The 25,491-nt window shown below is 34.1% G+C and overlaps 1 protein-coding gene and 1 long non-coding RNA gene across 2 annotated transcripts; one reads left to right on the top strand and one right to left on the bottom strand.

Annotated features, from left to right (window-relative positions):
* The first annotated feature begins 7,043 nt into the window (after positions 1-7,043).
* On the top strand, positions 7,044-13,826 carry LOC147076004 (uncharacterized). The gene is made up of 3 exons (XM_085941746.1): positions 7,044-7,380; positions 8,925-9,077; positions 13,767-13,826. The coding sequence occupies exons 1-3, from the start codon at positions 7,234-7,236 to the stop codon at positions 13,824-13,826; spliced, it is 360 nt and encodes a 119-aa protein (XP_085797872.1). The 5' UTR covers positions 7,044-7,233.
* Positions 13,827-18,444: 4,618 nt separating this feature from the next.
* Positions 18,445-23,760, bottom strand: LOC147076003 (uncharacterized). The gene is made up of 3 exons (XR_015069908.1): positions 23,539-23,760; positions 21,560-21,697; positions 18,445-20,069 (listed from the first exon to the last, which is right to left on the bottom strand). It is a non-coding gene; the product is annotated as an uncharacterized LOC147076003 (long non-coding RNA).
* Between the last annotated feature and the right edge of the window lie 1,731 nt (positions 23,761-25,491).

Below are 25,491 nucleotides of genomic sequence, written 5' to 3'. Positions count from 1 at the left end.
TTAATTAATATTTAATTATCACATTTAAATAACATGCTAATTATATCTAATGTCCACCTGATGGGCAACGCACCAGTTGCGTTGGATGCAGTGAATGGGTCATGATACAATCCGGTTCGGTGTGTCAATTGTATTTACTATTGGCGAGTGTGCATAGTGCCCGAAGATGCCGAAAGGCGATACCCGTGTCGCAAAAAACGATTCAAATGGAATAGTACAAAACTTAAAACCATTACAATTTATATAAATTTGAATTGCGGAGTTGTCAAGTATCGCGACATACGATATTAAAAAAATGCATCGTACTATTATTGTTAAAATCGTTGAAATAAATAGTGCGCAGGCGACTTTTTTAGTATTAGAGCAAATTTGTGATGTGTGTTTATCTCACTTATCTGATTGACCCCCAGGCTAGAGCGCTGTTAGCCCCCCGCCTTGCGGGGGACATGTTTGTAAATATCGTTGTTAAATTATGGTTGTTTGCGAAGGATTATTTATAATTTTATTATATATCCATCGTTATCGAAAGAAATTATCAATAGCAAAATATCGATGTATCTATCATAAAGTATTGATACTTCAAAATATCGATATTTTTGTTACGGTCCTGCACTCATGCGTAATACGGAAGGAGGCGTATTCATAACAAAAGTAGTCTATGATTAAGGATTCCTTAACTCTATACTCAGGATTGTCTATAGTTAAGTCATCCTTTTCGGCGACTTATCCTTAGGAACGATTTCTTAGATTCTGCATTCGGCTCTAACACTGCAGTAATAACTGCTTGTGACTATCAGTAGGTTTATTGAAAAGGGTCGTGGAAGATTGTCTACCTGATTTACTGCTCCAGGGTCCAAATAAGAGCAGCCAAGTTCTAGGTGCTCGGATTTCATTTCTCGTATTGTGTCTGCAACATACTCATTGTATAAGTCAATTCCCCGAAGATTCGGCTCAGATTTTATAACACACAGGTCTGTTGAAGGATTCTGAAAAAAACCAACATGTTTTCATATAAAGGAAATCGGTTATGTCTTAAGTCTAGAGCGCATCCTACCGCTAGTATTGGAGAGACCAAGCAGATAATTGCAGGATTTAACCATGCCCACAGTCACCGTCATCTACTTTTAAAACATAATTACAGGTAAAATGCTGATGTTAAATAGAGATACGGGTGGTGGATACATCAGATACACATTGAGACGAAGATTATGATTGATTCTATAAGGTATTTAGAGTGAGCAACTAATCAACTATGACCTGCTAATTATATACATGAATATTCGGTAAATTGCGAATCATTGTTGATGAAGTTTGCTATTGAGAAATCTGCTGGCCTCTGCATTATTGCACTCCGATATCACGTTTGTAGAATATGCTGACTGTAGATACAACGATTGTGCGATAGTTTAAATGGTTTGCTATTTTTTACACTGTCGAAATAATGCTGAGAAGACCCGACTCCCCAAGTCATTGACCCACTACAGACATGCAAAACGTTCATTACTAAGTATAAAGAGCATATTTTCACGTTCATGTGAGATACAAATTTGCGATTTGCAAAACACCCAACAGAGAGCAGCCATAATGTGTATCTCTGTGATAATGGTCTTTGATAACATCATGGAGCAAATTGAAATGAATAAATACATGAAAACTAGTCGATAGACTACCTAATTAACATTGATGTGAACTTAATATTCCATTTTTTAAAAGAAAATCAAAATACACGCGTTTACAATGTGTACAATGGCTTTTTCAAATAATTAATAAAATGCTCTATAAGTAGGTATATGGCATACAAGATTACATTTTCAATAAGAGCAATCAGATTGTACATCTCCATAATTGATTTACGCTTTTGTATATTTTACAAATTCGTCCTTGAAATGAGCTTGACGAGAGTCAATTTCATTTTATACGCTAACAAGGTTTCATTTAGAACATTTACAAATACTTTTATATAAGTATTGATGAAGTTCAATTTAATGATAGTTAGTGTATTTTTTAATATTAAATTCCAACTGCATGAACGCCAATCAAACGGTTGGGAGGAATTATTTAATTTATTGGGCATTCTTCTTGGCTTGAAAAGTCTTCACACGAAGTGAAATGTAGCCAACAAGCAGCGAAAGTAGGGTTATCAACTATCCCGGTTTGTGCCGCATCTTCCCGGAAATAAAGCCCTTGTCCAGGATCCCAGTTGCAAAATACTTGGGAGGCGCAATATCCCTGATTTCTAAAAAACAATCGATAAACGGAAAATATCTCATCATGGACATCAAAGCTTAAACAGTCCGTAGAAGAAGGAATTAGGCTAGAAGTGCTAACAAAAAAAGCTCTTGACTCTCAATCTGGACGTAATCAACCTTTACGTAATTGGATTTTAGGAAAAATATCCCTCAATTTTCTGAAAAAAAAAAATGGCAGTGTTATATAGTCATATTCATGGCCCCCACATCCTGAAGCGGGCCCCCAGGCTAGAATATTTGGCGGGCCCTCCTACCTATCGCTAAAGTTAAAGGCAGTGTGACGATCTACAGTGGTGTATTCCAAATAGTGTTCGAGGTAAAATTTAGGATATTTTTCTATCGATTTTTTGTATTTTTAATACACCCACTTGAATTATGGAGTTATCGAATATTGACAAACAATAATCAAAAATTGCATCGCACAACCACATAATTTTAATTGTTATCATGCTTTAAGTAAAATAGCGCCGCAGTCGACATTTTTTTTACTATTATTGCAATTTTGTGATATGTGTTTATCTCACTTGACTGGTCGATCCGCCAAGCCGGGCCTTTAGGCTAGAGCCCTGTCAGCCCCCCCCCCCCCCCTTGAGGGGGGCATGGACTCATATTATATCAAATACCCCGTTCCATATAAAGATACGATAGAGAAGAAAAAATACGATAATTATACGATAATTCAAGGGGGTGTTTTAAAAATACAAAAAATCGATAAAAAAATACCCTAAATTTTACCTCGAACACTATTTGGAATACATTACTGTAGATCGTCATATTGCCTTTAACTTTAGCGATAGGTAGGGGGGCCCGCCAAATATTCTAGCCTGGCGGCCCGTTTCAGGATGTGGGGGCCATGCCCCGTTCACACGTGCACTGCTGACAGTACCTACGTATTATCGCGGCCATAACATGGAGATGTTCACGTAAACATGTAAGTTTTATCCTGAAGTTGCAAGATTGCACGCATAAATCAAGAAAGTTCGGAAGCTTCTGAATTTTCACGCCACACGCCATAATTGGATTTATCCGATAACTGCGCCTGCGCAGTATAACGATAATAGTGAAAATGCCTGAAAAACTAACTGCACCGCGCAGAGACTCCTTTTGAGGTTAACCGATTTTTATGAGTGTCAAAATAGTACTATAAAATGACAACAGTGCGACTCGTTTCCTCTTGAAAAATGAGATTAGAGAGACAGTCAACACTTTTGGGTGGAAACAGTTATTGTCACGATAGTATAAAATCCTCGCTATTGCTGCAAATAAATCCATGCACGTGTACAGGCTTGTATCTGGAAACTTGTACGTATACAGTTCGCCGTATCACATTTCACGGAAATATATGGCCGTATATTAATTAAATACCGTCAAACCTCTTTGGGACGCATAGTACGAGTACTAACATAAAATTCTTGTCTAAATAAAACACGGTTCTTGTCGGTTTACACTTTACACGAAGCCAGCAGCAAACAGATTTTGAAAATAGCCGATATACTGGATTATTATTTTGTTAGGTTAGGTTGGATTTTGATTCTTGAATTTCACTCTGAATTCATGAATTTTGCCAACATCAGCTATGAAAATTGATTTAATGTTCATATTGAATCTAATAAAACTGGAGACTGTATCTCTTACCGATAAAAAAGCTCACGGTGAAATGTTTTACGTACAACTTACATGTAACCGTACAGGCGCTTAATGGTTAATTGACAATTCAACGATGTCAAACTTAAAACATACCTATGTCAGTTAGCATACTCAAATCTGAAAACAAACTATCTATTTTTCAATAACAAACCATTTATTATTGATGTAATACATTCTCTAATAAAGATCGTGAATAAAATGTAGAGGAATTCGCCGCTAAGCTAGCATTTTACAATACACTGACAATTTTGGGTACAAGTCAGTGATGGGGGAACCAACACATTTTGAAAATAGCCGAAAACTGGATTATATTTGTTAGGTTAGGTTAGTTTAGGTTAGGAACCGACTTGTATCCAATTTTGTTCCCCAATCAAACATGTAGCTGATAAAATAATTAGAATAAAATAAATAATTTTGAAAACCTAACCTCGAAATTGTTGCTGACATCGTTGTCAATCTCTTGTTTTATAAAATTCCCGGCGTTCTGGCTGTTTGGATATAATAAAGGTACCTCAAACCATTGCTGCTCTTCCATATCAGCATCCGATGTATTTGGTTCGCGCTTTACGTCCATTTTCCGTATTTAAAGTAACAAATAATTGTATGAGTATCGTGGGTCGTGGCAGACAGTATTGATTAACTTCGATAATACCATAGACTAAGACAATACCAATCGACAATAATCTAAGATTGGTTGGCGCTGTCATGCGTAAATTGATATTCACGCGCAAAGCAACTGACGATCTTAAAACCCTCTTACGATCTGTATAACCACGCGAACTAAACTAACGCGTAGTTTCTTGTTACCGTTGCACAGTAGGATAATAGTTTGATGATGAATACCCAAAAGTAGCTACGCCAAAATATAATTTCAACGAAGAATGATCGAATGAAGAAGAAAGAACGAAGTATGAATGTCTCCTTTTGGGTAGGTAGGTACCATAAATAAACAGAACATGAAGAAACAGAACGGTGACAAAACAGAACATGAAACTTTGGAGGTCCACTTGTGAATTTTAAAATCTAGATGCAGTTCTTTCTAACAAAGTGACCGCATCGCCCACTTCATGTAATACCATCGCTGTTTTCTAAAGTTGTAATGATCGTATTTGTTCCTTCACATGCTGCCCCTAAGCAACGAATTTTGAAAATCGATTTCTCCGCCGAATTATAGGGATACTTAATAATAAGACTGCGTTACAAGTACTAGAATTCGTGAACGAATGCGTCAGCTGTCGGCGAATAAAGTAGTCATGAAGAGACGATACGAGGAGAAGATCTTGATAAGGATGTCACAATCATCAAAAATAGAAACTTATCTTTAAAATCTGTGAAAATAAATGTAGTGTCATACGCCCGAATTATCCCATTTGGAGGGGTCTCCTCTAGGTGTCTAGATAGGCCGAAACCTTAGACTAAAGATACATCTAGACGCCACCCGCTGCATTGCTAAATGAAGCCGCGTGCCTTGCGTTTGGTTTGTGAGCGAGCGAACGAATTCATCTACAAATGTTCGAGACCATAAACCATTTCGCTAGTGCTCGCACTAGACGCTCAGAATTAAAATATAATTTTCTATGTTTTTACGTTATATAGTATTTTTAAGCGGTCAAAATGCAACCATTAGGTAAAAATATCCATAATTTAAGTTATTTTAAAGAAACACTAGGTCACTGATATTAAAATAGGTATATAATAAAATACAAATAAATTATCACGAACATGTATCAACTTACCTATGAAACGTAATACCATCTTCTTGCTTATCAGTACGGCTACCACATTTTAACACAACACACAGAACCATCTTTTCTACTTAATTAACTAAAAATATTTACCATTGACTTTATGTTTAACACAAAAAATATCAATTTTAGCAACTCGAACTCTCAAGTTATCGACGCTATGTGAAGCGTTTCGCCCCGATTTGATGGCGATACTTTTGGAAACTAGCTCACAGATATGTAGACCTTTTATCTTACTCTAGCGCGTGTCGCAGAGATTGTAAGGGCGCCGAATACTTTCTCACTCATGCATCGTTTTTGTTCAGGCCTTGGCCGAAACCATTTTCGAACTGACTCATAGTAATGGTCAATTAAGAGGGGGGAAAAATATCCGTAACGCTGTTTGTCCGAATGCAAAAAAAGCAACGCTGCATTTTTGTACACCGCTTTGTGTTGGAGATTATTACAATTATACAATTATATTACAATTATTAGGTACCTAGATATTCAGAATTTGAAACTTTAAAAATCGATTTACTCAAAATGATAGGTACCTACAGATGTGACATTGAATGATTTTGCTTGTGGTCTTCAGTTATAATAAATTATCATGTAATTTCTACTTTACTTCAATAAATCCGGTTGCATAATCACTGTTCATTCTGAAGCACCCTCCCCATTACCAAAAAGATTTCAGCCCCCTCTCTTATGATTCTCTTATGGCGCAATAATTGACCACGCGGGCAGATTGCATGACAACTCGGTCGCGTTGGTTTTATAAGCAAAAAATATGTAAAAACTACCTACTATAATAATTTTGCAATATTGCATTAAGTATAATATTATAAGAAAATTTGGTAAACCTGGAAAAAAATGCTCGAAAAACCTTTGACTTTGGTTTAAAATGAAATTTGTTAAATTCGTCGGAAAGCGGTTTTGGTTGGTTGAGGTAGGACGTACCTACCTAAATAAAAAGACGTTTTTCGGGAAAGACGGAATATCTCATATTTTCCGTTTCTTTGATGTAAAGCAAAAACCTACACATTTTTAACATAGGAGTTGTGACAACGCGAATTTTTTTCCAAAATACTACAATCTATTGGACCCCTTACTAAATTTGGTGACAAAAAGATGGCAGCACTGGCCTCAAGGTCTTTTACTATTATTGTACATATATGGGTCTTATACCCCGTTTACACGTGCATAGATTACTGTGCACAGTAATAAAATGTATGGGGAAACATGTGTTATCCTGCAGTTGGCAAGATTGTGTGCATAAATCAAACAAGTTTGGACGGTTCCAAATGAAACGCGAAAGTAAGATTATTTTCGATCTGCGCCTGCGCAGTTGAGTGCATTTTGAGCTTAAACAATTTTCAATACGACCTGTCATCTGTCAGATAGTAGTACCTAAAAAAGACAACACCGCGTCTCGCTTACCAACTCTTGATGAATGAGATTGGAGAGACAGTCAGCACTTTTACGTGTTAACAATTATTGTCATGATAGTTAAAAATAAGCAATATTGCGGACAGTAATTCCATACACGTGTACAGGCGCTTTTAGACTACCTACATTGCACATTATTATTGTCGTTTGAATATTTGCGCAAGATGGACGTTAAACGTGAACTAGAAGGAAGCGAATCTGATGTGGATACAGGGCAATGGTTTGATCTACCTATGGATAATTCAAACGGCCCTGGCTTCGATACTTCTGTGAAACAAGAGAACGCCGACGCTTTTAAATGCATTTTTGAGGTTAGTTTTTCTTTGTTCGATTGTATCGATTAACTGATTTTGAAATCAATATATTGTTTTATAAATTGAGTTGACATTATTTGTGTACCATATTCGAATGTAAATCAGTTTCTTTGTTCTTTAGACCATGTCCGATCCTTATAGAGTCATATGTACATCCATAGAGTGGAGGTTGTATTAACTTTTTTTTACATATCTACAATGGATGTTAGCCCACAGCACAGATTTAAAAATAAAATTCAGATAGGCAATGCCACAATACACTACATTTTAAAGCACGGTTTTGAATAATCGAGTGTCCTACGAAAATTTATAGACGTGGAATAGTGTCAACTTTCAAATACACCAATATTGAATGAGGGTCAGTGCATAAACCGAGAGTAGTTGTCAGAACGAAGGATATGCTTAGAATGACGTATTTTTTACACGTGTACATGTGTACTCCACACAGGTATTTCAGTTACCATTTTTTCTGTGTTCTCTGTGTTAGTCACTTGCTCAACCTATTAGATCCATAATCTGACTCCACAAACAAATTGTATTTAACGGACCCAGAATTCGAACCTGGGAGTCTCGATATTATAAGCTAACGCGTAAATCGCTTGGCCGTGGTGGGCGTGCAAAACACGTTTTAACTGTGGACGCATGGAAAGCACTGAACAGATAATAAATAGAATTCAGACAGGCTATATACCAATATAGTAAATTTTGAAGCAGGGTTTTGAATGTGTGAGTGCCCTACAAAAATGAACACGCATTATAGGCGTGCAATTGATAGTGTGTGTTGTAATACGAAAAATATTATATGAGCGTGAATGCATAAACCGAAAGCAGCTGTCAGTATTCGATGTATGACGTATTCTTGACACGTGTTTAAATTTATCCCGTATTCTTCTTTCCTAACCAACAATATTATGTATTATAATATGTATTCTTAAGCCAACGAATAAAGATTGAAAAAGTGGGCAAAATTGTATCGTATCACCCAAAATATACAAAAACTATTATATTTGGTTGGTTTTGGCAGGGGTTTATTGATATTTATATTAAAAAAAAAAAACAATACCATCTGTAAATTGTAGTCTTTGTCCAATAAAAACAAATAAGTATGACTATCAAAGTTTATTAAGAATTTTTTATGGCAGATCTTAACAGCCTACCTCCACTCTCCGCTACTGGGTCGTATATTAAAGACCGTCCAACCTCTTTGGGGCGTATAGTACTGACTACTGACATACATTTCATGTATCAATAAAATACGGTTCTTGTGCGTTTACGTTTACAGGAACCCAGTAAAAACACATTTTGAAAATAATCGATATACTGGATTATTTGTTAGTTTAGGTTAGGTTTTCATTCTTGAATTCATGAATTTTGCCAAAATCAGAGATGACCACATAGTATACGGATATAATACGTACAATATTATATAATATAATACGTATAATCTACATGTAACCGAATACGACTGCTATTAAAATAAACACCAAAAATGCACTTTGTACACACTCCAAAACAAGCTTAATTTTTAGCTTTTTTTACAGAACCCCTCAAAGGATCTGTTCACTGTGAAATTGGAAACTGATTCTCATCAAACCAACGTCAAGGAAGAGCTCGTTGAGGATACAATAGCCCCATTTAATTATGAAGATCCTCAACTAGGTTGTTCTTATTCGGAGTGCAGACCAGTAAAACAGGTATTTTTCTCCTTTCGCATAAATAGGGTTCCCATATTTGACGATGATAAAAAAGAACATATTTCATAATGAACAGCGGCCCCATAATCCAATGCCGTACCTCCGGGTTCGATGCCTGGTGATTTCTCAATACATACACGTGATTTTATCAATTCTCAGTGTTTCTGTGATGTATTTTACCACTGTAATTGAACCCGTGGTATGAATGCCAATGATTGCTAGATCTCCTTAGTTAACCCCGAAATAATATAATAATTTTCTCATAATCGTATTTATAAACGAATAATAATTAATATTAATACTATCGACGGAAGGTACTTGATGGAATTTGAATTTAAATTCCAATGGATTTTAGTTTTGAACTATGCATGTGAATGCAGGTATGTATACATGTGTTTATAAATATATATATTCTTCTTTGGCCATATCAGGCACTATTAGCGAAGGGTTAGAGATTAGTAAATGCGCTCCCTAAAAACATTGATATTTTCAATGATGTACTTTGCATTTTGTTTTTGAAACTGTATTTTTCTGTATGAAATTGTATGTTTTTTGTTTTCGAAAATAATATTTTTCTATATTAAATTGTGCTTAAGTATGTTTTTTTTTTTTTTTGTTATTATTATTATTATTGTTTTTTTTCTATACTCTCTTCTCTCTTGTGATGGTAATGTTTGACTTATAATGTAAATCTCATGTTGTGTACGTCTTGAATTTAGATTTGTTATGTCCACATTGTTTTGTATTCTTAAATAAATAAATATCCGCGCCTTAATTGGTGCATATGGACACCACTCGGCGCCTCCAAGAGTCCCTGTCGCTCGCCAGTCTTTTTACTTCGTTCCAGGTCAAACCAGCATCCCGTAGCTCCGCCGTATAAACTCTATAGATAGTATTTAGCGGCCTTCCAGGACGCCGGAATCCGGTCGGCTTGAAGAACAGGCAAGCCAGGTTGAGGTTCTCTTCTGGCATCCGCAGCACGTGGCCCAGCCAGGTCCAACGTCGCCTCTTCACTTTCAGCGTGATGAGAGGCTGCTTGGTGCGTTTTCTTATCTCCTCGTCGCTCCTAAAGTCATACCACCGCACACTCAGTATACGTCGCAAACATCTGTTTTCGAAGCTCAGTATACGGTTGCTCTGAGCCTTCGTAAAGTACCATGATTCGCTACTGTAAAGTAGCACCGTAAGAATGCATGCGTCGAATAGGCGGCATTTGGTTTTGACCGAGTACAATCGTGGGTCCCAGACATTCCGCATCGAGTTGAATGTTGCTCCAGCCATTACCATTCGGATAGCGAGCTCTTTCTGCAAAATGCCATCTCCCGTGATGTGTGCCCCCAGGTACTTGAAGCTGTCGACGCTCTCGATGTTTTGTCCGTCGCTAATCAGAGGAAACTCTGGATCAGGACAGGTGCTATTATACAAAACGTTGGTTTTCTTCGCGTTGATTTTCAAACCAACGCGAGATGAGCTGTTATTGTATGTGGATTGTCTCTTGAATGCCCTCGATTGAATTGTCGAATAGGACAGCGTCATCGGCGTATTCCAAGTCGCATAGCTTCACCGTGGGGGTAAAAGGTATGCCTCGGTCGGGTGGTATTGACTTCCGTGTATATATCTATATATTAAGAGGGGTTTATTTGTGGATTTGTTATATTTAAAAAATAATATTATTTAAAAAAAAAATGTCATTTGTTAACTCCGTTAATTCCCAATACCTTACCATTGTTTCCAGAATTGACGTTTTACTCTTGAGTGTAGTATTATTATTGTTTAAATTACTAATGATTTATTAAGTTTTGACGATTTATTATACGCTTATCGAGTGTAATATTTGTAATAAAATAGGTGGTTTGTTACAAACACTTCAACTATTGAAAATTTGTTTATTATGACCCTTGATTTGATAGGTAGGCGTTTTTACCTACTCTATTGTATTGGTTGGTTATATAAATTAGAGTTAATACTCGTAGTATTCGTTGTCAGTGTTTATTTACCTTTTGGTGAGTATACACAGCGCCTGAAGATTGCCGAAAGGCGAAACCCGCCTCGCAAAAAACGACTCAAATGGAATAGGTAGTACAAAATTTAAATCTGTTAGAATTAGTATTAGTATAGTAGGTACCACAATTTTTTGCATAGATATAAAGTTAAAAAAAAAGTGAAATAATAAACAGAGATCTCTGAATGCTTCTAATGTAAATCCCGGTACAATGTATTGCACGGAGCCACGTCTTGTTGACATCAGGTTTGTACCTTCTAATTGAAGACAAAATATCAAATACAAAGGATCTTCGAAATAGTCGATGAAATGTCCACTCCCTAAAGACACCATAGATTTACATCTTCGGGATTTCTCTTACACCAGGTTAATATTCTAACAGTAACGCGCAGATTGATGCAATACAGACACTACGGTTTAAAATTTTATTTATTTATTAAAAAAAAACACGTCGAGCACATAACAAATTATTAATTCACGACGTTCACAACATGACATTTAGAATAAAACGTACAAGTTAATCAACGAGAGAAAAAACAAGGTAGAGAAGAAAAAACAAAGCAAAACAAATATGTTATAGAAAAGAAATTAAAAAAAACAACAATAATTTTAATAAAATACAAATTAAACAATAAAATAAATAAAAACAATACATTATGCATCGTTAAAAATGTCTACATCGCTAAGGAGTGCATTGATCAGCCGCACAGCCCTCGCTATTAGTGCCTGGTGAGCCTGGCATGAGGAAACAGCTTTCACCCAAAATAGGTCATGACTGTAGGATTCTGTTGGATGATGAAGCCAACCATTGACTTTACGTGAGTTGGATGCTGCGAAAGAAACAGATAGGTACATGATTTTACCCTACCAAACGCATCGTCCATATTTCAGCCTCTTGGTTGTACAAATAATTGATAATATTATTTTATTCGTCAAATAACCATTAAATCATTCGGTTTGCTTTTTTTTAGTTTTCCGCTGCTAGTGCCGTACCGGTGAACGTTTCGAGTCTCAAATCGTCTCAAAGGATAACAAAGGTACAAGCAACTTGCGATGATATACAGATTGACGGGCAAGACATCAAAAAAGAGCTTAATACATATATTGAGACATACACAAATATTGACGCTGTCACGAGTAATCCAAAAAATATTCAAGCAAACACTTTTTTTCAACAACAAAGATTTGTGTGTGAAATATGTCTTGATATATTTGTATCATTAGACTTATTGAAACTTCACAAAATTTTGCATGTAAAAACAGTTGTGAAAAAGACACATTCTGGTTCCAAGTCATATAAGTGTGACAAAAGTAATCACTCAAGTATATCTAGCAATATGGCATATCATGAAAGTACTAATTCTAGTGAAAAGCCATTCAAATGTGATCAATCTAATTATTCAACTCTATCATCTGGCAACCTGGAAAAGCCGTTTAAATGTGATGTGTGTAATTACTCATGTTTAACAAATAATCAGATGAAATTGCACAAAATGACCCATTATGATGGAAAATCCATAAAATGTGATACATGTAACTACTCGTGTATACACCAAAGTCACCTGAAATTACACAAAATGACTCATACTGGTGAAAAGCCATTCATATGTGACCAATGTAATTACTCATGTATAACATCTAGTAATATGAATAGGCACAAAAAGACACACTCCGGTGAAAAGCCCTTTAAATGTGATCAATGTAATTTCTCATGTTTGTCATCTGGCAATATGAAATTTCACAAAATGACACATTCTGGTGAAAGGCCCTTTAAATGTGATCAATGTGATTTCTCAAGTATATCATCCGGCAATATGAAATTGCACAAAATGACACATTCTGGTGAGAAACCATTAAAATGTGATAAATGTAACTACAAGTGTATACAAAGGTGTCACCTAAAAATACACAAAAGAACTCATACTGGTGAAAAACCATTTAAATGTGATGAGTGTGATTACGCGTGTATACGATCTGATACCCTAAAACTACACAAAATAGCTCATTCCGGAGAAAGGCCATTCCAATGTGACGAATGTAATTACACATCTATAACATCTTCAAACATGAATAAACATAAAACTAAGCATTCTGGTAAAAATAACCAGTAAGGTTACCTATAAAAGTAGAAAGTTTTGCTAGAAGATGGATTCTACAGTGGATAGAATAATATAAATTAATATATAACGTATAGATAAGGATGTTAGAGCAAGGAATACGATAATAACAGGATCGTAGATTTCTTTCTCCGACTGCTAACAACCCATGCGCTGTCAATACATGAAATACTCACCTAACTCTCAGGTAAAGAGATCTGAATCAAGTTATTAATTGTTGGACGCCATGTCATGTTACGAGACAAATCTAGATGTTACACAGAATAAAGAGGGCCAGATAGTAATTAAAAAACTGCCCAACTCCATAAATAAACATTTAATTTCTGCTATATAGGCATACAATCTGACATCGACATGAATCAAACGGTACGCTTTGCCCGGCCACAATAAATTAGGTTGAATTGAAAAGAATGATATATATAATTTAATTAATCTAAATTCTCGGTGTTCGTGGTACTAATTTATGACGAAAACGGTGAAACTATACGGATAATTATGTGAATTCAGACGGTTTCTTCGTCTAGACGGGTACCCGCTGGTATAGAATGTTACGTGGTGTCCATTTTCAAGGTAATCCGCCAGACTCCTAGGACAGTCGGAAGTCTTTCCACGGAGACCGATATCGACTAAAGATGTGAACCAAGAGGCCTTTTATTGCTGCCTTTTATAAACTCTGTCAACTGGAAAACTGACAGCGACAACAGACAGTGCCGGCTACACCTCCATCCGCCATCTTGTTCCATAGACGTCAGATCTGACTGCCATACTCCGGACGAAATTGTATGTAATACTTGAACTATGTTATTTAAACATAACAATGTTAACAGTTCAAGGTACACCACTAAACTATCTTGGAATGATCCATGTTGTCGGTTAATAATTAAAGTAATACCTACTTTGATTTAAAATACAAAAGCCGATAGCCAATAGTAGCTCAATTTAGAAAGCGCTTCAGAGAGTACTATAAAAGCCATTAGTTAAAATTTGTCGCAATTAAGTATGGTACTAACACCAACATAAACTACAGGTTAAATACCTAAAATAATATATTATATTCGATGGCCCAAACATTGTCACATAATCTTTAACCCGCCGGCTTTATAAAACCCGTGACCAAAATTCCTTGGATAATCGTCAAACTTTCTTACTATTTCACGTTAAGCCCTCGCCCTGTGTATGCACTGTGTACACTAGGCGGGAAGAAATCGGTAAAAATAAGTATGCGAGGTGACGAATGGAGTCTAGATACTCAATAGATTAAATAAATATTTAAATTGTCTAATTATTTTTAAAGGTTATACTATTGTATGTACCTAGCACATAAGTATAAATTAAAGAAATACCTTAATAATAATATGTATACTAGTATGTTAGGGAGATGAAAAATTGATATAGGTACCATAAAGGAGATGAATGCCGGAGAAAATGAAAATTGAAAAAAATCAAAGCTAATATTCATTGAAATGTACATCTATAATATGCTTCAAATAATTATAGAGGTGAATAAGGTTTTATAATTACTTAAATAATAAAATACAGCGAAAACGCTACCAATCAGGTGATACTTCTGAGGAGGGGAAGGAAAGTTTTAAAAGGAAGCCCTCTCCCGTAGAAAAAGTAGTTCGCCTCCGCTCCTCTAACTAAACAGTACAAAATCAACGTTCCTTCGTGGCGTGCAAGTAAAATCTAAATAACAAACATTATCATTTGTGTAACAAAATCAATCATCTAAAATAGGTACATAAACAAGAGCCATCTGTCACTCTGACAGTATAGACTTTCGTTCATAAATATCACAACTTGTATAAATAATATAGTAGAACTCCATCAACTCCTAAACAAATAATTCGCTATTTTACATTAAGTTAAATAATTAAGATATAAATAATAATGTGTTTCTCTATAATAATCTAAACTAGGATCATAACAACAAGAAAAATAAATAAATTTTAATACTTTCCCGAGAGTTTAATTTATGTTTGAACCAACTTTTATAAATACAAACATTATTATAACCACCCATAGTACGCGCACTAAGAAGTGAGCTAGTCTAAACTTGTGGCGTAGAAATCAGAGTGTGATAGTACCTTTAGCGCGAACCCCGAGAGATGCAGGTTCGATTCCTGCGGGGTGTCTTACTTTTTTCAAAAAGATTTTTTTCTACTGGTTATAATGTATTTTCCCAGAAGTGTTTTCGAATTTTGTATGTTCAATAATTAGAATGTTACAATCTTAAATCTGGTAAATTGTTCGTTAAATAAAAAAGTAATTATTAAATATATCAATGAACCCATTGCCATATCAGCTTATGTAGAAAAAACGTGTAAATTTTGCGAAAGCGTGAATTGAATAAGGTAAACTAAAGAATGTAATTTATAACTATAAACGAAAACTGTACCTAATGGAAACGTACACTTTTCACCAATTCACGGCCCGATATGATCAAATAATAATTAAACCATGAATTGGCAAGTTTAGTGTTTACATAAAAAAACTCATTTTGTGAATTAGAACAAAAATAAATGCCAACTAATTTATCGATAAAGTATTTAAAACTATTAATCTCTGTCATTTTAAGATTCGCTTTTAGCAAACAATGTTTCTGTCGAAGACTATCTCATTATAAAAATTATATATTAATATCATATACCTACAATTTCTACACCATCTCAATTACGTGCTTTATATCAAATTTACCTGGGTGCCTTATTAAACCCATTCGCTGCTGACCTTTTAATTGATATTTAATCACAATTATTATACCCAATGCCGGGTCCACACTGGCAACATGTCACCGGCAACCTCGTTAAATTTTACGATAAGTATGATAATTATCGTAAAATTTAACGAGGTTGCCGGCGACATGTTGCCAGTGTGGACTCGGCATTATGGCCACCTGATGGGCCACGCACCAATTATGTTGGACGCAACGAATGGGTTTACCCATTGTTTGTCATGTTTGTCAAAAATGTTTTAAAAAGCAATAATAAATATTATAGACTAATTAAATAAAACATGGATCAATTTTATGTGTTATTTATTTTACATTTAAACAACAGAAGGTTGAATTTATAGAACTTTTACATACACAACGTTAAAAATATGCGTGATTGCGCTTTGGTACATGGAGAAACACATAATTTTTTTAAAAGACTTATCCTGTTATGTGGAGTGATGAAAGTTCTTGAAGATACAGGGTAATTAATTAGTTGGAACACTACTAGTTGCGAATTATAAGATTTATGGTTGCCGAATACCACCATTATAGATTTTGGAAACCAGAAACTTTTACGAGAAATGGGTGTTAAGTCACTTGATCAATGTAATAGTTCCATACTCTCAAACACAAATTGAAAAACAATAAGTGTATTTGCCAGACTCAGGATTCGAACCTGATACCTACGACACTATAAACCGCTCAGTCATCGTGGGCCATAACCTTTATGGAATTTAAATTTATTTAAGTTTAGTATTATTCTATTTTTATACGTTTTTAAACATCTTGTAAACATCTTTGTTTTAAGTTTGATCCAATCAATTTACCGTTATGGTTATAGGTCTATAATTATTACTTAATAGTAGAAACGTATGCTATAACCAAGTAATGACGATTTATGCGAATATATCATAAGTGAGTTGTATGTAATTGTCGATTAGGTACAGGTTTTTACGGCATTTTATTGTAATAATATTATAAGCGAGAATTAACAGTGTGCATTTACTATTGGTGAGTACATATAGCGCTTGCAGATACCGAAAAGTGAAACCCGGGTCACAAAAAACGACTCATATAAAATAGTACAAAACTTATATTCTTTAGAATTTATATTAAACAATTAGCAAGCGATATAAATGAAAAATAAAATATAATTTGAATTGGGGTTAAGGTCTTAGGTTGGTAAGTTTCGAAATCATGGTACCTAGGTATGGAGTACCTAATTATAATTTTAAGTTAGACAGGTCCTCTAAAATCAGGCATGATTCTAATTTCTTTGTGTGTATGTCCTATATATCGGATGACCTCGATTATTTTTCTAGTATACATATTTATATATAGACACTTAAACTTTACTGTTACCTCTAAAAATCTAAATTATCAACTTACAAACTTTTGGCAGAAACACCTTATTTTATAATAATATATACTTAATGTAAAATGTAGCATCATATAGAATATCCTTTTGATGTTATATCATATCGTATAATATAATATTATATTCACTTGATTATCGCAGTGATACATACGTACTTCAAGAACCAAAATAACAATAGACTTCAAAATTGTCAATCAACAAGTTTTGCACCATATACATAATACGTCCGGTGAAGACAGACGTATGTCTGACTTACGGCCGGTACATAAAAATAATATCCCATGAAAACGGCAGTAGGTAGGTACTTAATACAACTTACTTCTGTAATAGATGGAAAAAATATTAGTACCTATTTGACATACGACTATTTTAAAATTGAATTTAAAGACAATCTCTATACGTTACAGTTACCACTGTCTTACAGGGAGATAGAGAATATTTTTCTGCATAATGAAGTGGACCTAACTCAAAAACCCAAAAAGGGAGTTACGTCTGTCTTACATGGAACTAACATTACGTGGGTAATATTTATATTGTAAATCAACCTTCATTCAAACTCTGTTTTTTTCTTATGTATTTATATGTCATAAAAAGTATGTTTCTCTTATATTATCGTTATTATTTAATATTCAGCTACGACCTACTACTCATGTAGTTCTGTTGTGATTTTTTATTAAATTGAATGTATTTCAGTAGTTTGAAAATAAATGCGGTGGTTTGTATGTTCGTAAAATGTTGGCGATTCAATAAAAATGATAACTGTAAAGTTGTTAAAAATTAACTCGCCAACATTGTTATAAAACAGAAACTGGCGTTTTTATTTTTGGAGTCCTTCGTTTCGTGCGCCGATCTAAAGTGTGTAAAAAATTCCACACAAATACATGGAATAAAATTCCATACACTACAGGAACATTCGACCACCTTTTAAGTAAAATACAATCTCACTGTAATGCTGTGCAAACTGAAAGTCTTTTTGGACGCAATCGCTTTGCGCTCATGATAATTTATTTATTTAAGAATACAAAACATTGTGGACATAACAAATCTAAATTCAAGACGTAAACAAAATGAGATTTACATTATAATAAATATTACCCTAACAAGAGAAGAAGAAATATAATAATAATAACAGAAAAAAATTAAATCAAAACATACTTGAGTACAATAATTTAATACGTAAAAATAAAATTTTAAAAACAAAAAACATACAGTTTTATACAGTTAAATAAAGTGAAGTTAAAATAAAGTTACATAATACTGCTAAATGTTCTACTTCGCGAAATGAGTGATACACATATGAAAAACAATGAAAAGTTGAGCGCTGTCTTCAAAAATGCAGGCAGTGCGTAGCACTTGCAGCCTACTGGCCACTAACCCCCGCTGATATACAAACTTAGGTATATTATATTCTAATTATTTTTCAAATAAAACCTTACATTTGCATAGGTTAACTCCCGAATGAACCATTGTGTGGCCATTCAAAGTACTCGTAGTATAATTTATCTCGTACATCAGTGATTGAATTCAACATAGTATTTAAATAGCTTTTTAGCAGAAAGAATTTCGTTTAATTCAAATTGACCAAATACTACGCAAAAAATACAATCTCTCTATGTAAATGGTTTTCACCGGAAATAGTAATTACATTGAAAATATTTAAATGGCTTTCCAACAGAATTAATCTTTTTGCATTGTTGCAAGACAAATGTTGCTAACAAAAAAATTATACATTACATAAAGTAAATGGCGTTACACGAGCATGCATCATTTTGTGTGCTTTTAAGTGAACACGCTGTTTGCACGCGTATTCACACTCATCACACTTCAATGGCTTTTCACCAGAATGCGTCATTTTGTGAAGTTTGATCTTGCTTAATGTGATACACGAGTAATCGCATTGATCACATTTAAATGGCTTTACTTCCCAATGAATCATTTTGTGTCGTTTCAAGACAGACGATATTTTACACGAAAAATCACATTGATCGCATTTAAATGGCTTTTCATCAGAATGAATCAATTTGTGTGCTTTGAGGTGACCAGACTGTATGCACGAGTAATTACACTCATTACACTTATAGGGCTTTTCATTAGAATGAGTCATTTTGTGAAGTTTGATTTTACTAGATGTGATACTAGAGTATTCACATTCATCACATTTAAATGGTTTTTCACCAGTATGTGACATTTGGTGTAGTTTCAGCTTACTAGATTTTGTACACGAGTAATCACATTGATCGCATTTAAATGGCCTTTCACCGGAATGCGTCATTTTGTGTAGTTTCAGCGAATTAGAACCTTTAGATGAGTAATCACATTGATCACATTTAAATGGCTTTTCTCCGGAATGATCCATTTTGTGTAGTTTTATGGAATCAGATCGCGTGCACTGATAATTACACATATTACATTTATATGCTTGCATACTCGCCATCGTCGTATTTCCAATTATTTTTTTATGTAGCGCTTTGTGACGTTTTAATGAAAATAATGATGCAAAAATATCAAAACATATACTGCATACAAAATTTCTTTTATGAAATGCTTTTTTCTCTAACTTTATAACAGGCACCAACAAATCATTAAATACGCCGAAGGGTGGCATTTGATTAAGGTTAGCAGTACAACGAATGATGTCTGTAATCAAAGATTTATAAACCTCCAGTTTTTTATTGATGTCCATAATCTGTAATTCATCGCGTGGCTCTTGTTCTTCTGATACACTCCTTGAGGATTCGAGACCAGGAATGAAAGTCAGTGCAGAAGTTGCAGGAATAAACTAAAAGAACGTGGAAGATTCAGTTAAAGTGATAATACAAAAAATGGTAGAATTATTATAAAAACTTTTTAGACATATTGACACAATAGGAAGGCAGAAGACATTTTTTCAATAAGTTACTTCATATATGATAAGGTCAAATCAGGAAAAAAGGCTTATTTTGACAATGCTTTAAGATTTTCTTTGACAGAGTTAACTGCTAATTCTTGGTGAAAATAAATTTTATTAATAAAATAAACACAAAAGTATCAACACTTAGAAAAATCTCCTGCAGAAACCTAAACGATGAAAGGGTTGACTCATAGAAATATGAACAGTGTTGACTACGAGACAGAATTGTTTTAGAACTTATACTTTTACATCAAAAATTGCTTAGAATCTTGTTCAGCCCTCAATATTGATGTACATAATTTACTATTTTTTACTATACATTAAGTCTAGAAGCAAGAGTTTAGAGTAATAATAATTAAAACTTAGTATCGTTATAAAGTTGTAATTAATTGTAAAGTATAAACACAATTTATATTAATCAACTATTAGCATAATTTCTTCTTCTTATTTTGACAATGTTTGATCCTAATAATATCATAATATGGGCCTCCATAGAGCAGAGGTTTGTATTACCAGTTGTATTAACGAGAAATGGATGTTATCACTTGCTCAACCTATTAGGTCATTGAAAAATAAAATGTGTATTTGCTAGACCCAGGATTCGAACCTGTGACCCACGACATTATAAGCCGACGCGTTAGCCGCTTGAATATAGTAGGCGTATTATCTTTACATTATTAATAGAAACAACCTAATTGCCAACAAGTGTATTTATTCTGAGTAAATAATAAGAGAAAAAATGTATAAATTCCATAAATTAAATATTTTTTATAAAATATTTCCACGCGGGTCAGCACTTGGAAGTACTACCTGCCAAAAGAAGTGTAAGGCATTCCTCGCGCCAGATATTTTTTTTATCTGGATCAATTCTGCATCTCCCTTTATTAGGGGTGTGTTTATTGCACACATGGTGTGAGTCGACTATTACCTTCAAATAATTAATTTTTTATTTTTTACATACTATGAACATTACAAATTATAATTTTAAGACGTTCACAACATGACATTTAAAAACAAAGAAACAGTGTAAAGAAGAAATAAATATATGCAGTATCAAAACCGTATGAAAAGTAAAATAAAAGGTACAAAAATTATATTGCAATCATAACCTTATAGAATAAGAAATACTCAAATATTATGTTTGAACCTAGCTTACTCAAAAATAACCAAAATGGACATGGTTCACTATGGTTGTGAGTACTCAATTATTTGACTCGTTATGTAGACATTTTAAAGTTATATTTATTTTAGTGACTACCAGATATGACATAAAACTAATATCATTAATTTTTACAGAAGTAATTGCCGCATGAGATTAAACTATGACTGTACCAATATAAATTGTTGAAGATTTATGAAATAATGTATACTTGACTTACAGGTCTATGGCCCAAGTAGGAGCAGCCAGCTTGCGAATCCTCGTATTTGCTTTGGCGTGTTGTGTCAGCAACATATTCCTCGATTAAGTCACTTCCCTGAAAATCCTTCTCCGATTTTCCGGGGTCTATTGAAGGTTTCTGAAAAAACTCTTATAATAGGTAAGGGAAATCTGATATTTATTCAGAACGCATCCTGCTGACAGCGTTGATAAGATTAAGCAGAAAAGTGCAGGCTTTTATCGAGCCAGCAGTCTCCGCCTTCCACATTAAAAACAGACTTGCAGGGAAGATGCTGATGTGTGGAAAGAGACACGGGTGACGAGTATAGAAAAGTCAATACCTATAGGTGAATAAAGGTCACATTTGACCAGTGGCGAAGGGTGGGGGTAGGCTGTTAAGATTCGACATAAATAGTACACTCTAAACTTTCTCAGTCAAAAGGATTTGTTTTTATTAAAATAAGACGACAATGAATAGATAGTGTTTGTTAGTATTTATAGTCCAATTAAACCCTGCCTAATCTAAGCCTTAATAGATAATAGTAAAAACATATTCATGTATCTATAAAATATCTTAAAAATATGCCATTAAACCATACCTCATTTTAGATATGTTTTCGGTAGAAGAATATTTTTTATTGATTATGGTTTGGTCTAGACAGGGCTTAATGCATTTAAAAAAATACCATCATCATAATAATATGTATGCTTAATTCAACGAAAACAAATAAGTATAACTGAAAATGTGTACACTATTTTTGTCGGATCGCCCATAATATATGTAAACTATTATAGTTTGGTTAGGCAGGGTTTAACTGAATTTTAAAAACTAACCAACACCATCTAAATCCAAAACAAATAAAATCTGACTGACAAAGTTTAGTGTGCATTATTTATGTTGAATCTTAACAGCCTACCCCCGTCCCTCGCCACTGCATTTGACAGAACCTAAATACGCAACACTCATAAAAAGTATAAATGAGATTCCTCCCGGAATTTAAGCCGTAATCTAGGATTCCAGTTAGAAAACACCTGGGATGCGTGAAAATATCCCAAATTTATAAAAAAACAACCAATAAACGGAAATTCTTTTGTTTCCAGTTAAAAATAAACCCTTATCGTAATTAAACCTTAACACAATCGCTGCGGACCTTTTAATTACTTTTTAATTAGCGTATTTAAATAACATGCTAATTGGATCGATCGGCCGCTTAACGGGGACACGGCAGCCGTGTCATCCACGTCGAATGAGTTAAACACTTCGTAAAAGAAGAAAATCGGCTGTAAGAGCTAATATAAAAACCTTTTGACTCTCAGTATAATATATTATACGAAATCAATGTCTTAAATATCCAGGATCTTTTTAAAAAAAGATTTCAACCTTAATTCGAATTTTGCTAGAATTTAGGAAAATATCCCAGAAATTTCTGCTAAAAACGAAAGTGACCGGTGGTATATAGTCATATTACATTATACAATGGTAAATTGTCAATATAACATTATTTCAAAGTGAAAACATACATTAACTAGCAAACTACAATCAATCAATAAGCTAAGTACTTATATTATTGTTTAATATATTATATTATATTATATGTAATATAGTAGTAAGTATAGATATTGTTTGTCTTTGAAACAAACTATGGTACAAGCCAGGTGGGAACAGCGGCAATTTTCATAACCGATTACGGCAAAATTCATGAATTATTCAAGAATCTAACCCAACAAATAATCCAGTATATCGGCTATTTTCTATATTTTTTTTACCGATAGCTTCCTTTAAATTTTAAACCGACAAGAACCGTGTTTTATTTAGACATCAAGATTATTCATGCAATACATATTCTAATATTAATCCTGAATAAAATGTAGACGAATTATTGATTGTAAAGATAGCATTTTCCATACACTCAAAAATTTGTTCCGCAATCAATCATGTACGTAGTTCTATAAGACGTAATAAATTACGAAAAAACTAACCTCAAAAGTGCAGCTGTCATCGTCGACATGCTCTTGTTTTATATAAATGGCTGCGTTCTGGTTATTTGGATATAATAAAGGTACCTCAAACCATTGCTGCTCTTCTTTATCAGCTTCGAATGCAATTGGTTCGCATTTCACGTCCATGTTGTGTTTTTAAAGCAACAAAGTGTAAAAGACTGCGTGATCCGAGACACTCGATTGACTGGAAGCAGTGTTGCCATATTTTGAAAATGGAATTATAGTACAGAGCCTCCAAAATTATAGTATTTGGGGATAAAATATAGTACGCGTTGTCATCTCTTGAAAATGAAAATTTTCCCAATTTTTCATAGTCGGCTCGTTTTTTTTAGAAAAATTTTTCTTCGCGGACCGCAGGTTCCCAAATTTTCATGGTCGGCTTGTTTTTTTTAGGAAAAATATTTCTTCGCGGGCCGCAGGTTCCCAAATTTTCATGGTCGGCTTGTTTTTATTAGGAAAAATATTTCGCCGCGGGCCGCAGGTTCCCAAATTTTCATGGTCGGCTTGTTTTTTTTAGGAAAAATATTTCGCCGCGGGCCGCACGTTCCCAAATTTTCATGGTCGGCTTGTTTTTTTTAGGAAAAATATTTCGTCGCGGGCCGCAGATTTCCAAACTCGGCTGCGAAATGGCAAATGCAGAATTATAGTACTTTTATATAAAATTATAGTACGATTTTCAAAATTATAGTATTTTGGCCGTACTATACCTATTTTATATCGTACATAGTACGCGGACCAAAATTATAGTACAAATACTATAATTATAGTACGGTTGGCAACACTGACTGGAAGCCGAAAGTGGCCAGGACACCAGTGCGGGGCTACGGCAGCTGTCAAAAGAGGATCAATACTTTGAAATATCGTTATTTTTGCACGATTCTTCTGACCTCTTATATCTAAACCAATATTTTTAGATGTTTTAGAATATAAATCCGTCGCGAATAAACATTTTTAATTTGATTACGATAATCACAAGCAAGAACTGATACTTTTGACCAATATTTCGATATTTTTTCGGGGATTATATTCGCAGAATAAAATAGAATTTTTTCACTAAATGTGACATTGAAAAAGTGTCTGCCAATAAATTGAAATTGAAACTCTTGTTTTCCATATCTACACAGTTCGAGTAATTCAATTGGCCATTTCGGCATTACGTGCAACTTTTTTTATGAGATAATTAAAAAAAAATAATAAAATGAAAAAGTTCATTCCGGCGAGAAGTATGGCTAGTAGGTACCTACCCATAATACATAATTTAAATAATTTAAATTTCTGCTATCTTTAGAGGTTACATTTTGTTTCTTTGACCTATCTCCCATTCTTGTCCCGGATTAGAGTTTCATAATATGGTAAGCCTAGTTATAAAATTTAATGATCATTGTTGGTACTGATAAAATTTTGTGAAAAAATAGATATCCGTTATACAGCAATCTCTTACCAGATTTGCTACTTGGTACCGAAATGGCTGCACCCTTACCAAATATATGATTGGTTTTATTTATACACATCTGCACACTAAAAATCTGATATTAATTTGCAGGGAGTTGAATTCAAGCTTCAGATCAGATAGGTATATCGATATAAATATCACCTATGTTGAAGACACAAAGAAACTTGAACAATGTAGGTACCTACCTATGTGGGTACGTTCTGTTATCGAGGGTTTATGTCGGAGGGTCAGTTTTATATTAATAAACATCGTTTGAAATACAAATGATTAGGTATTAAAACTTGCTGATAAATACGCGTACAATGTCATTTGGTATTTCTGCTAAAACATCCTTATGAATATCTATAGGTAATATTTACGGATCGTCAATACATAGGTAGGGATTATTAATTAGTCGTGACAATATTTCGTCAGGAATTGCCGAAATAGGTACGTTGAGTTGATGGAAAGATATAATATTATTATTGCAATGCATTTTG

The sequence above is a fragment of the Rhyacophila brunnea genome, unplaced genomic scaffold (genome assembly GCF_057557595.1).
Source record: "Rhyacophila brunnea isolate RB1 unplaced genomic scaffold, BYU_Rbru_1.0 scaffold_136, whole genome shotgun sequence".
NCBI classification, from domain to species: domain Eukaryota; kingdom Metazoa; phylum Arthropoda; class Insecta; order Trichoptera; family Rhyacophilidae; genus Rhyacophila; species Rhyacophila brunnea.
This window is presented reverse-complemented; position numbering and strand designations above follow the sequence as displayed.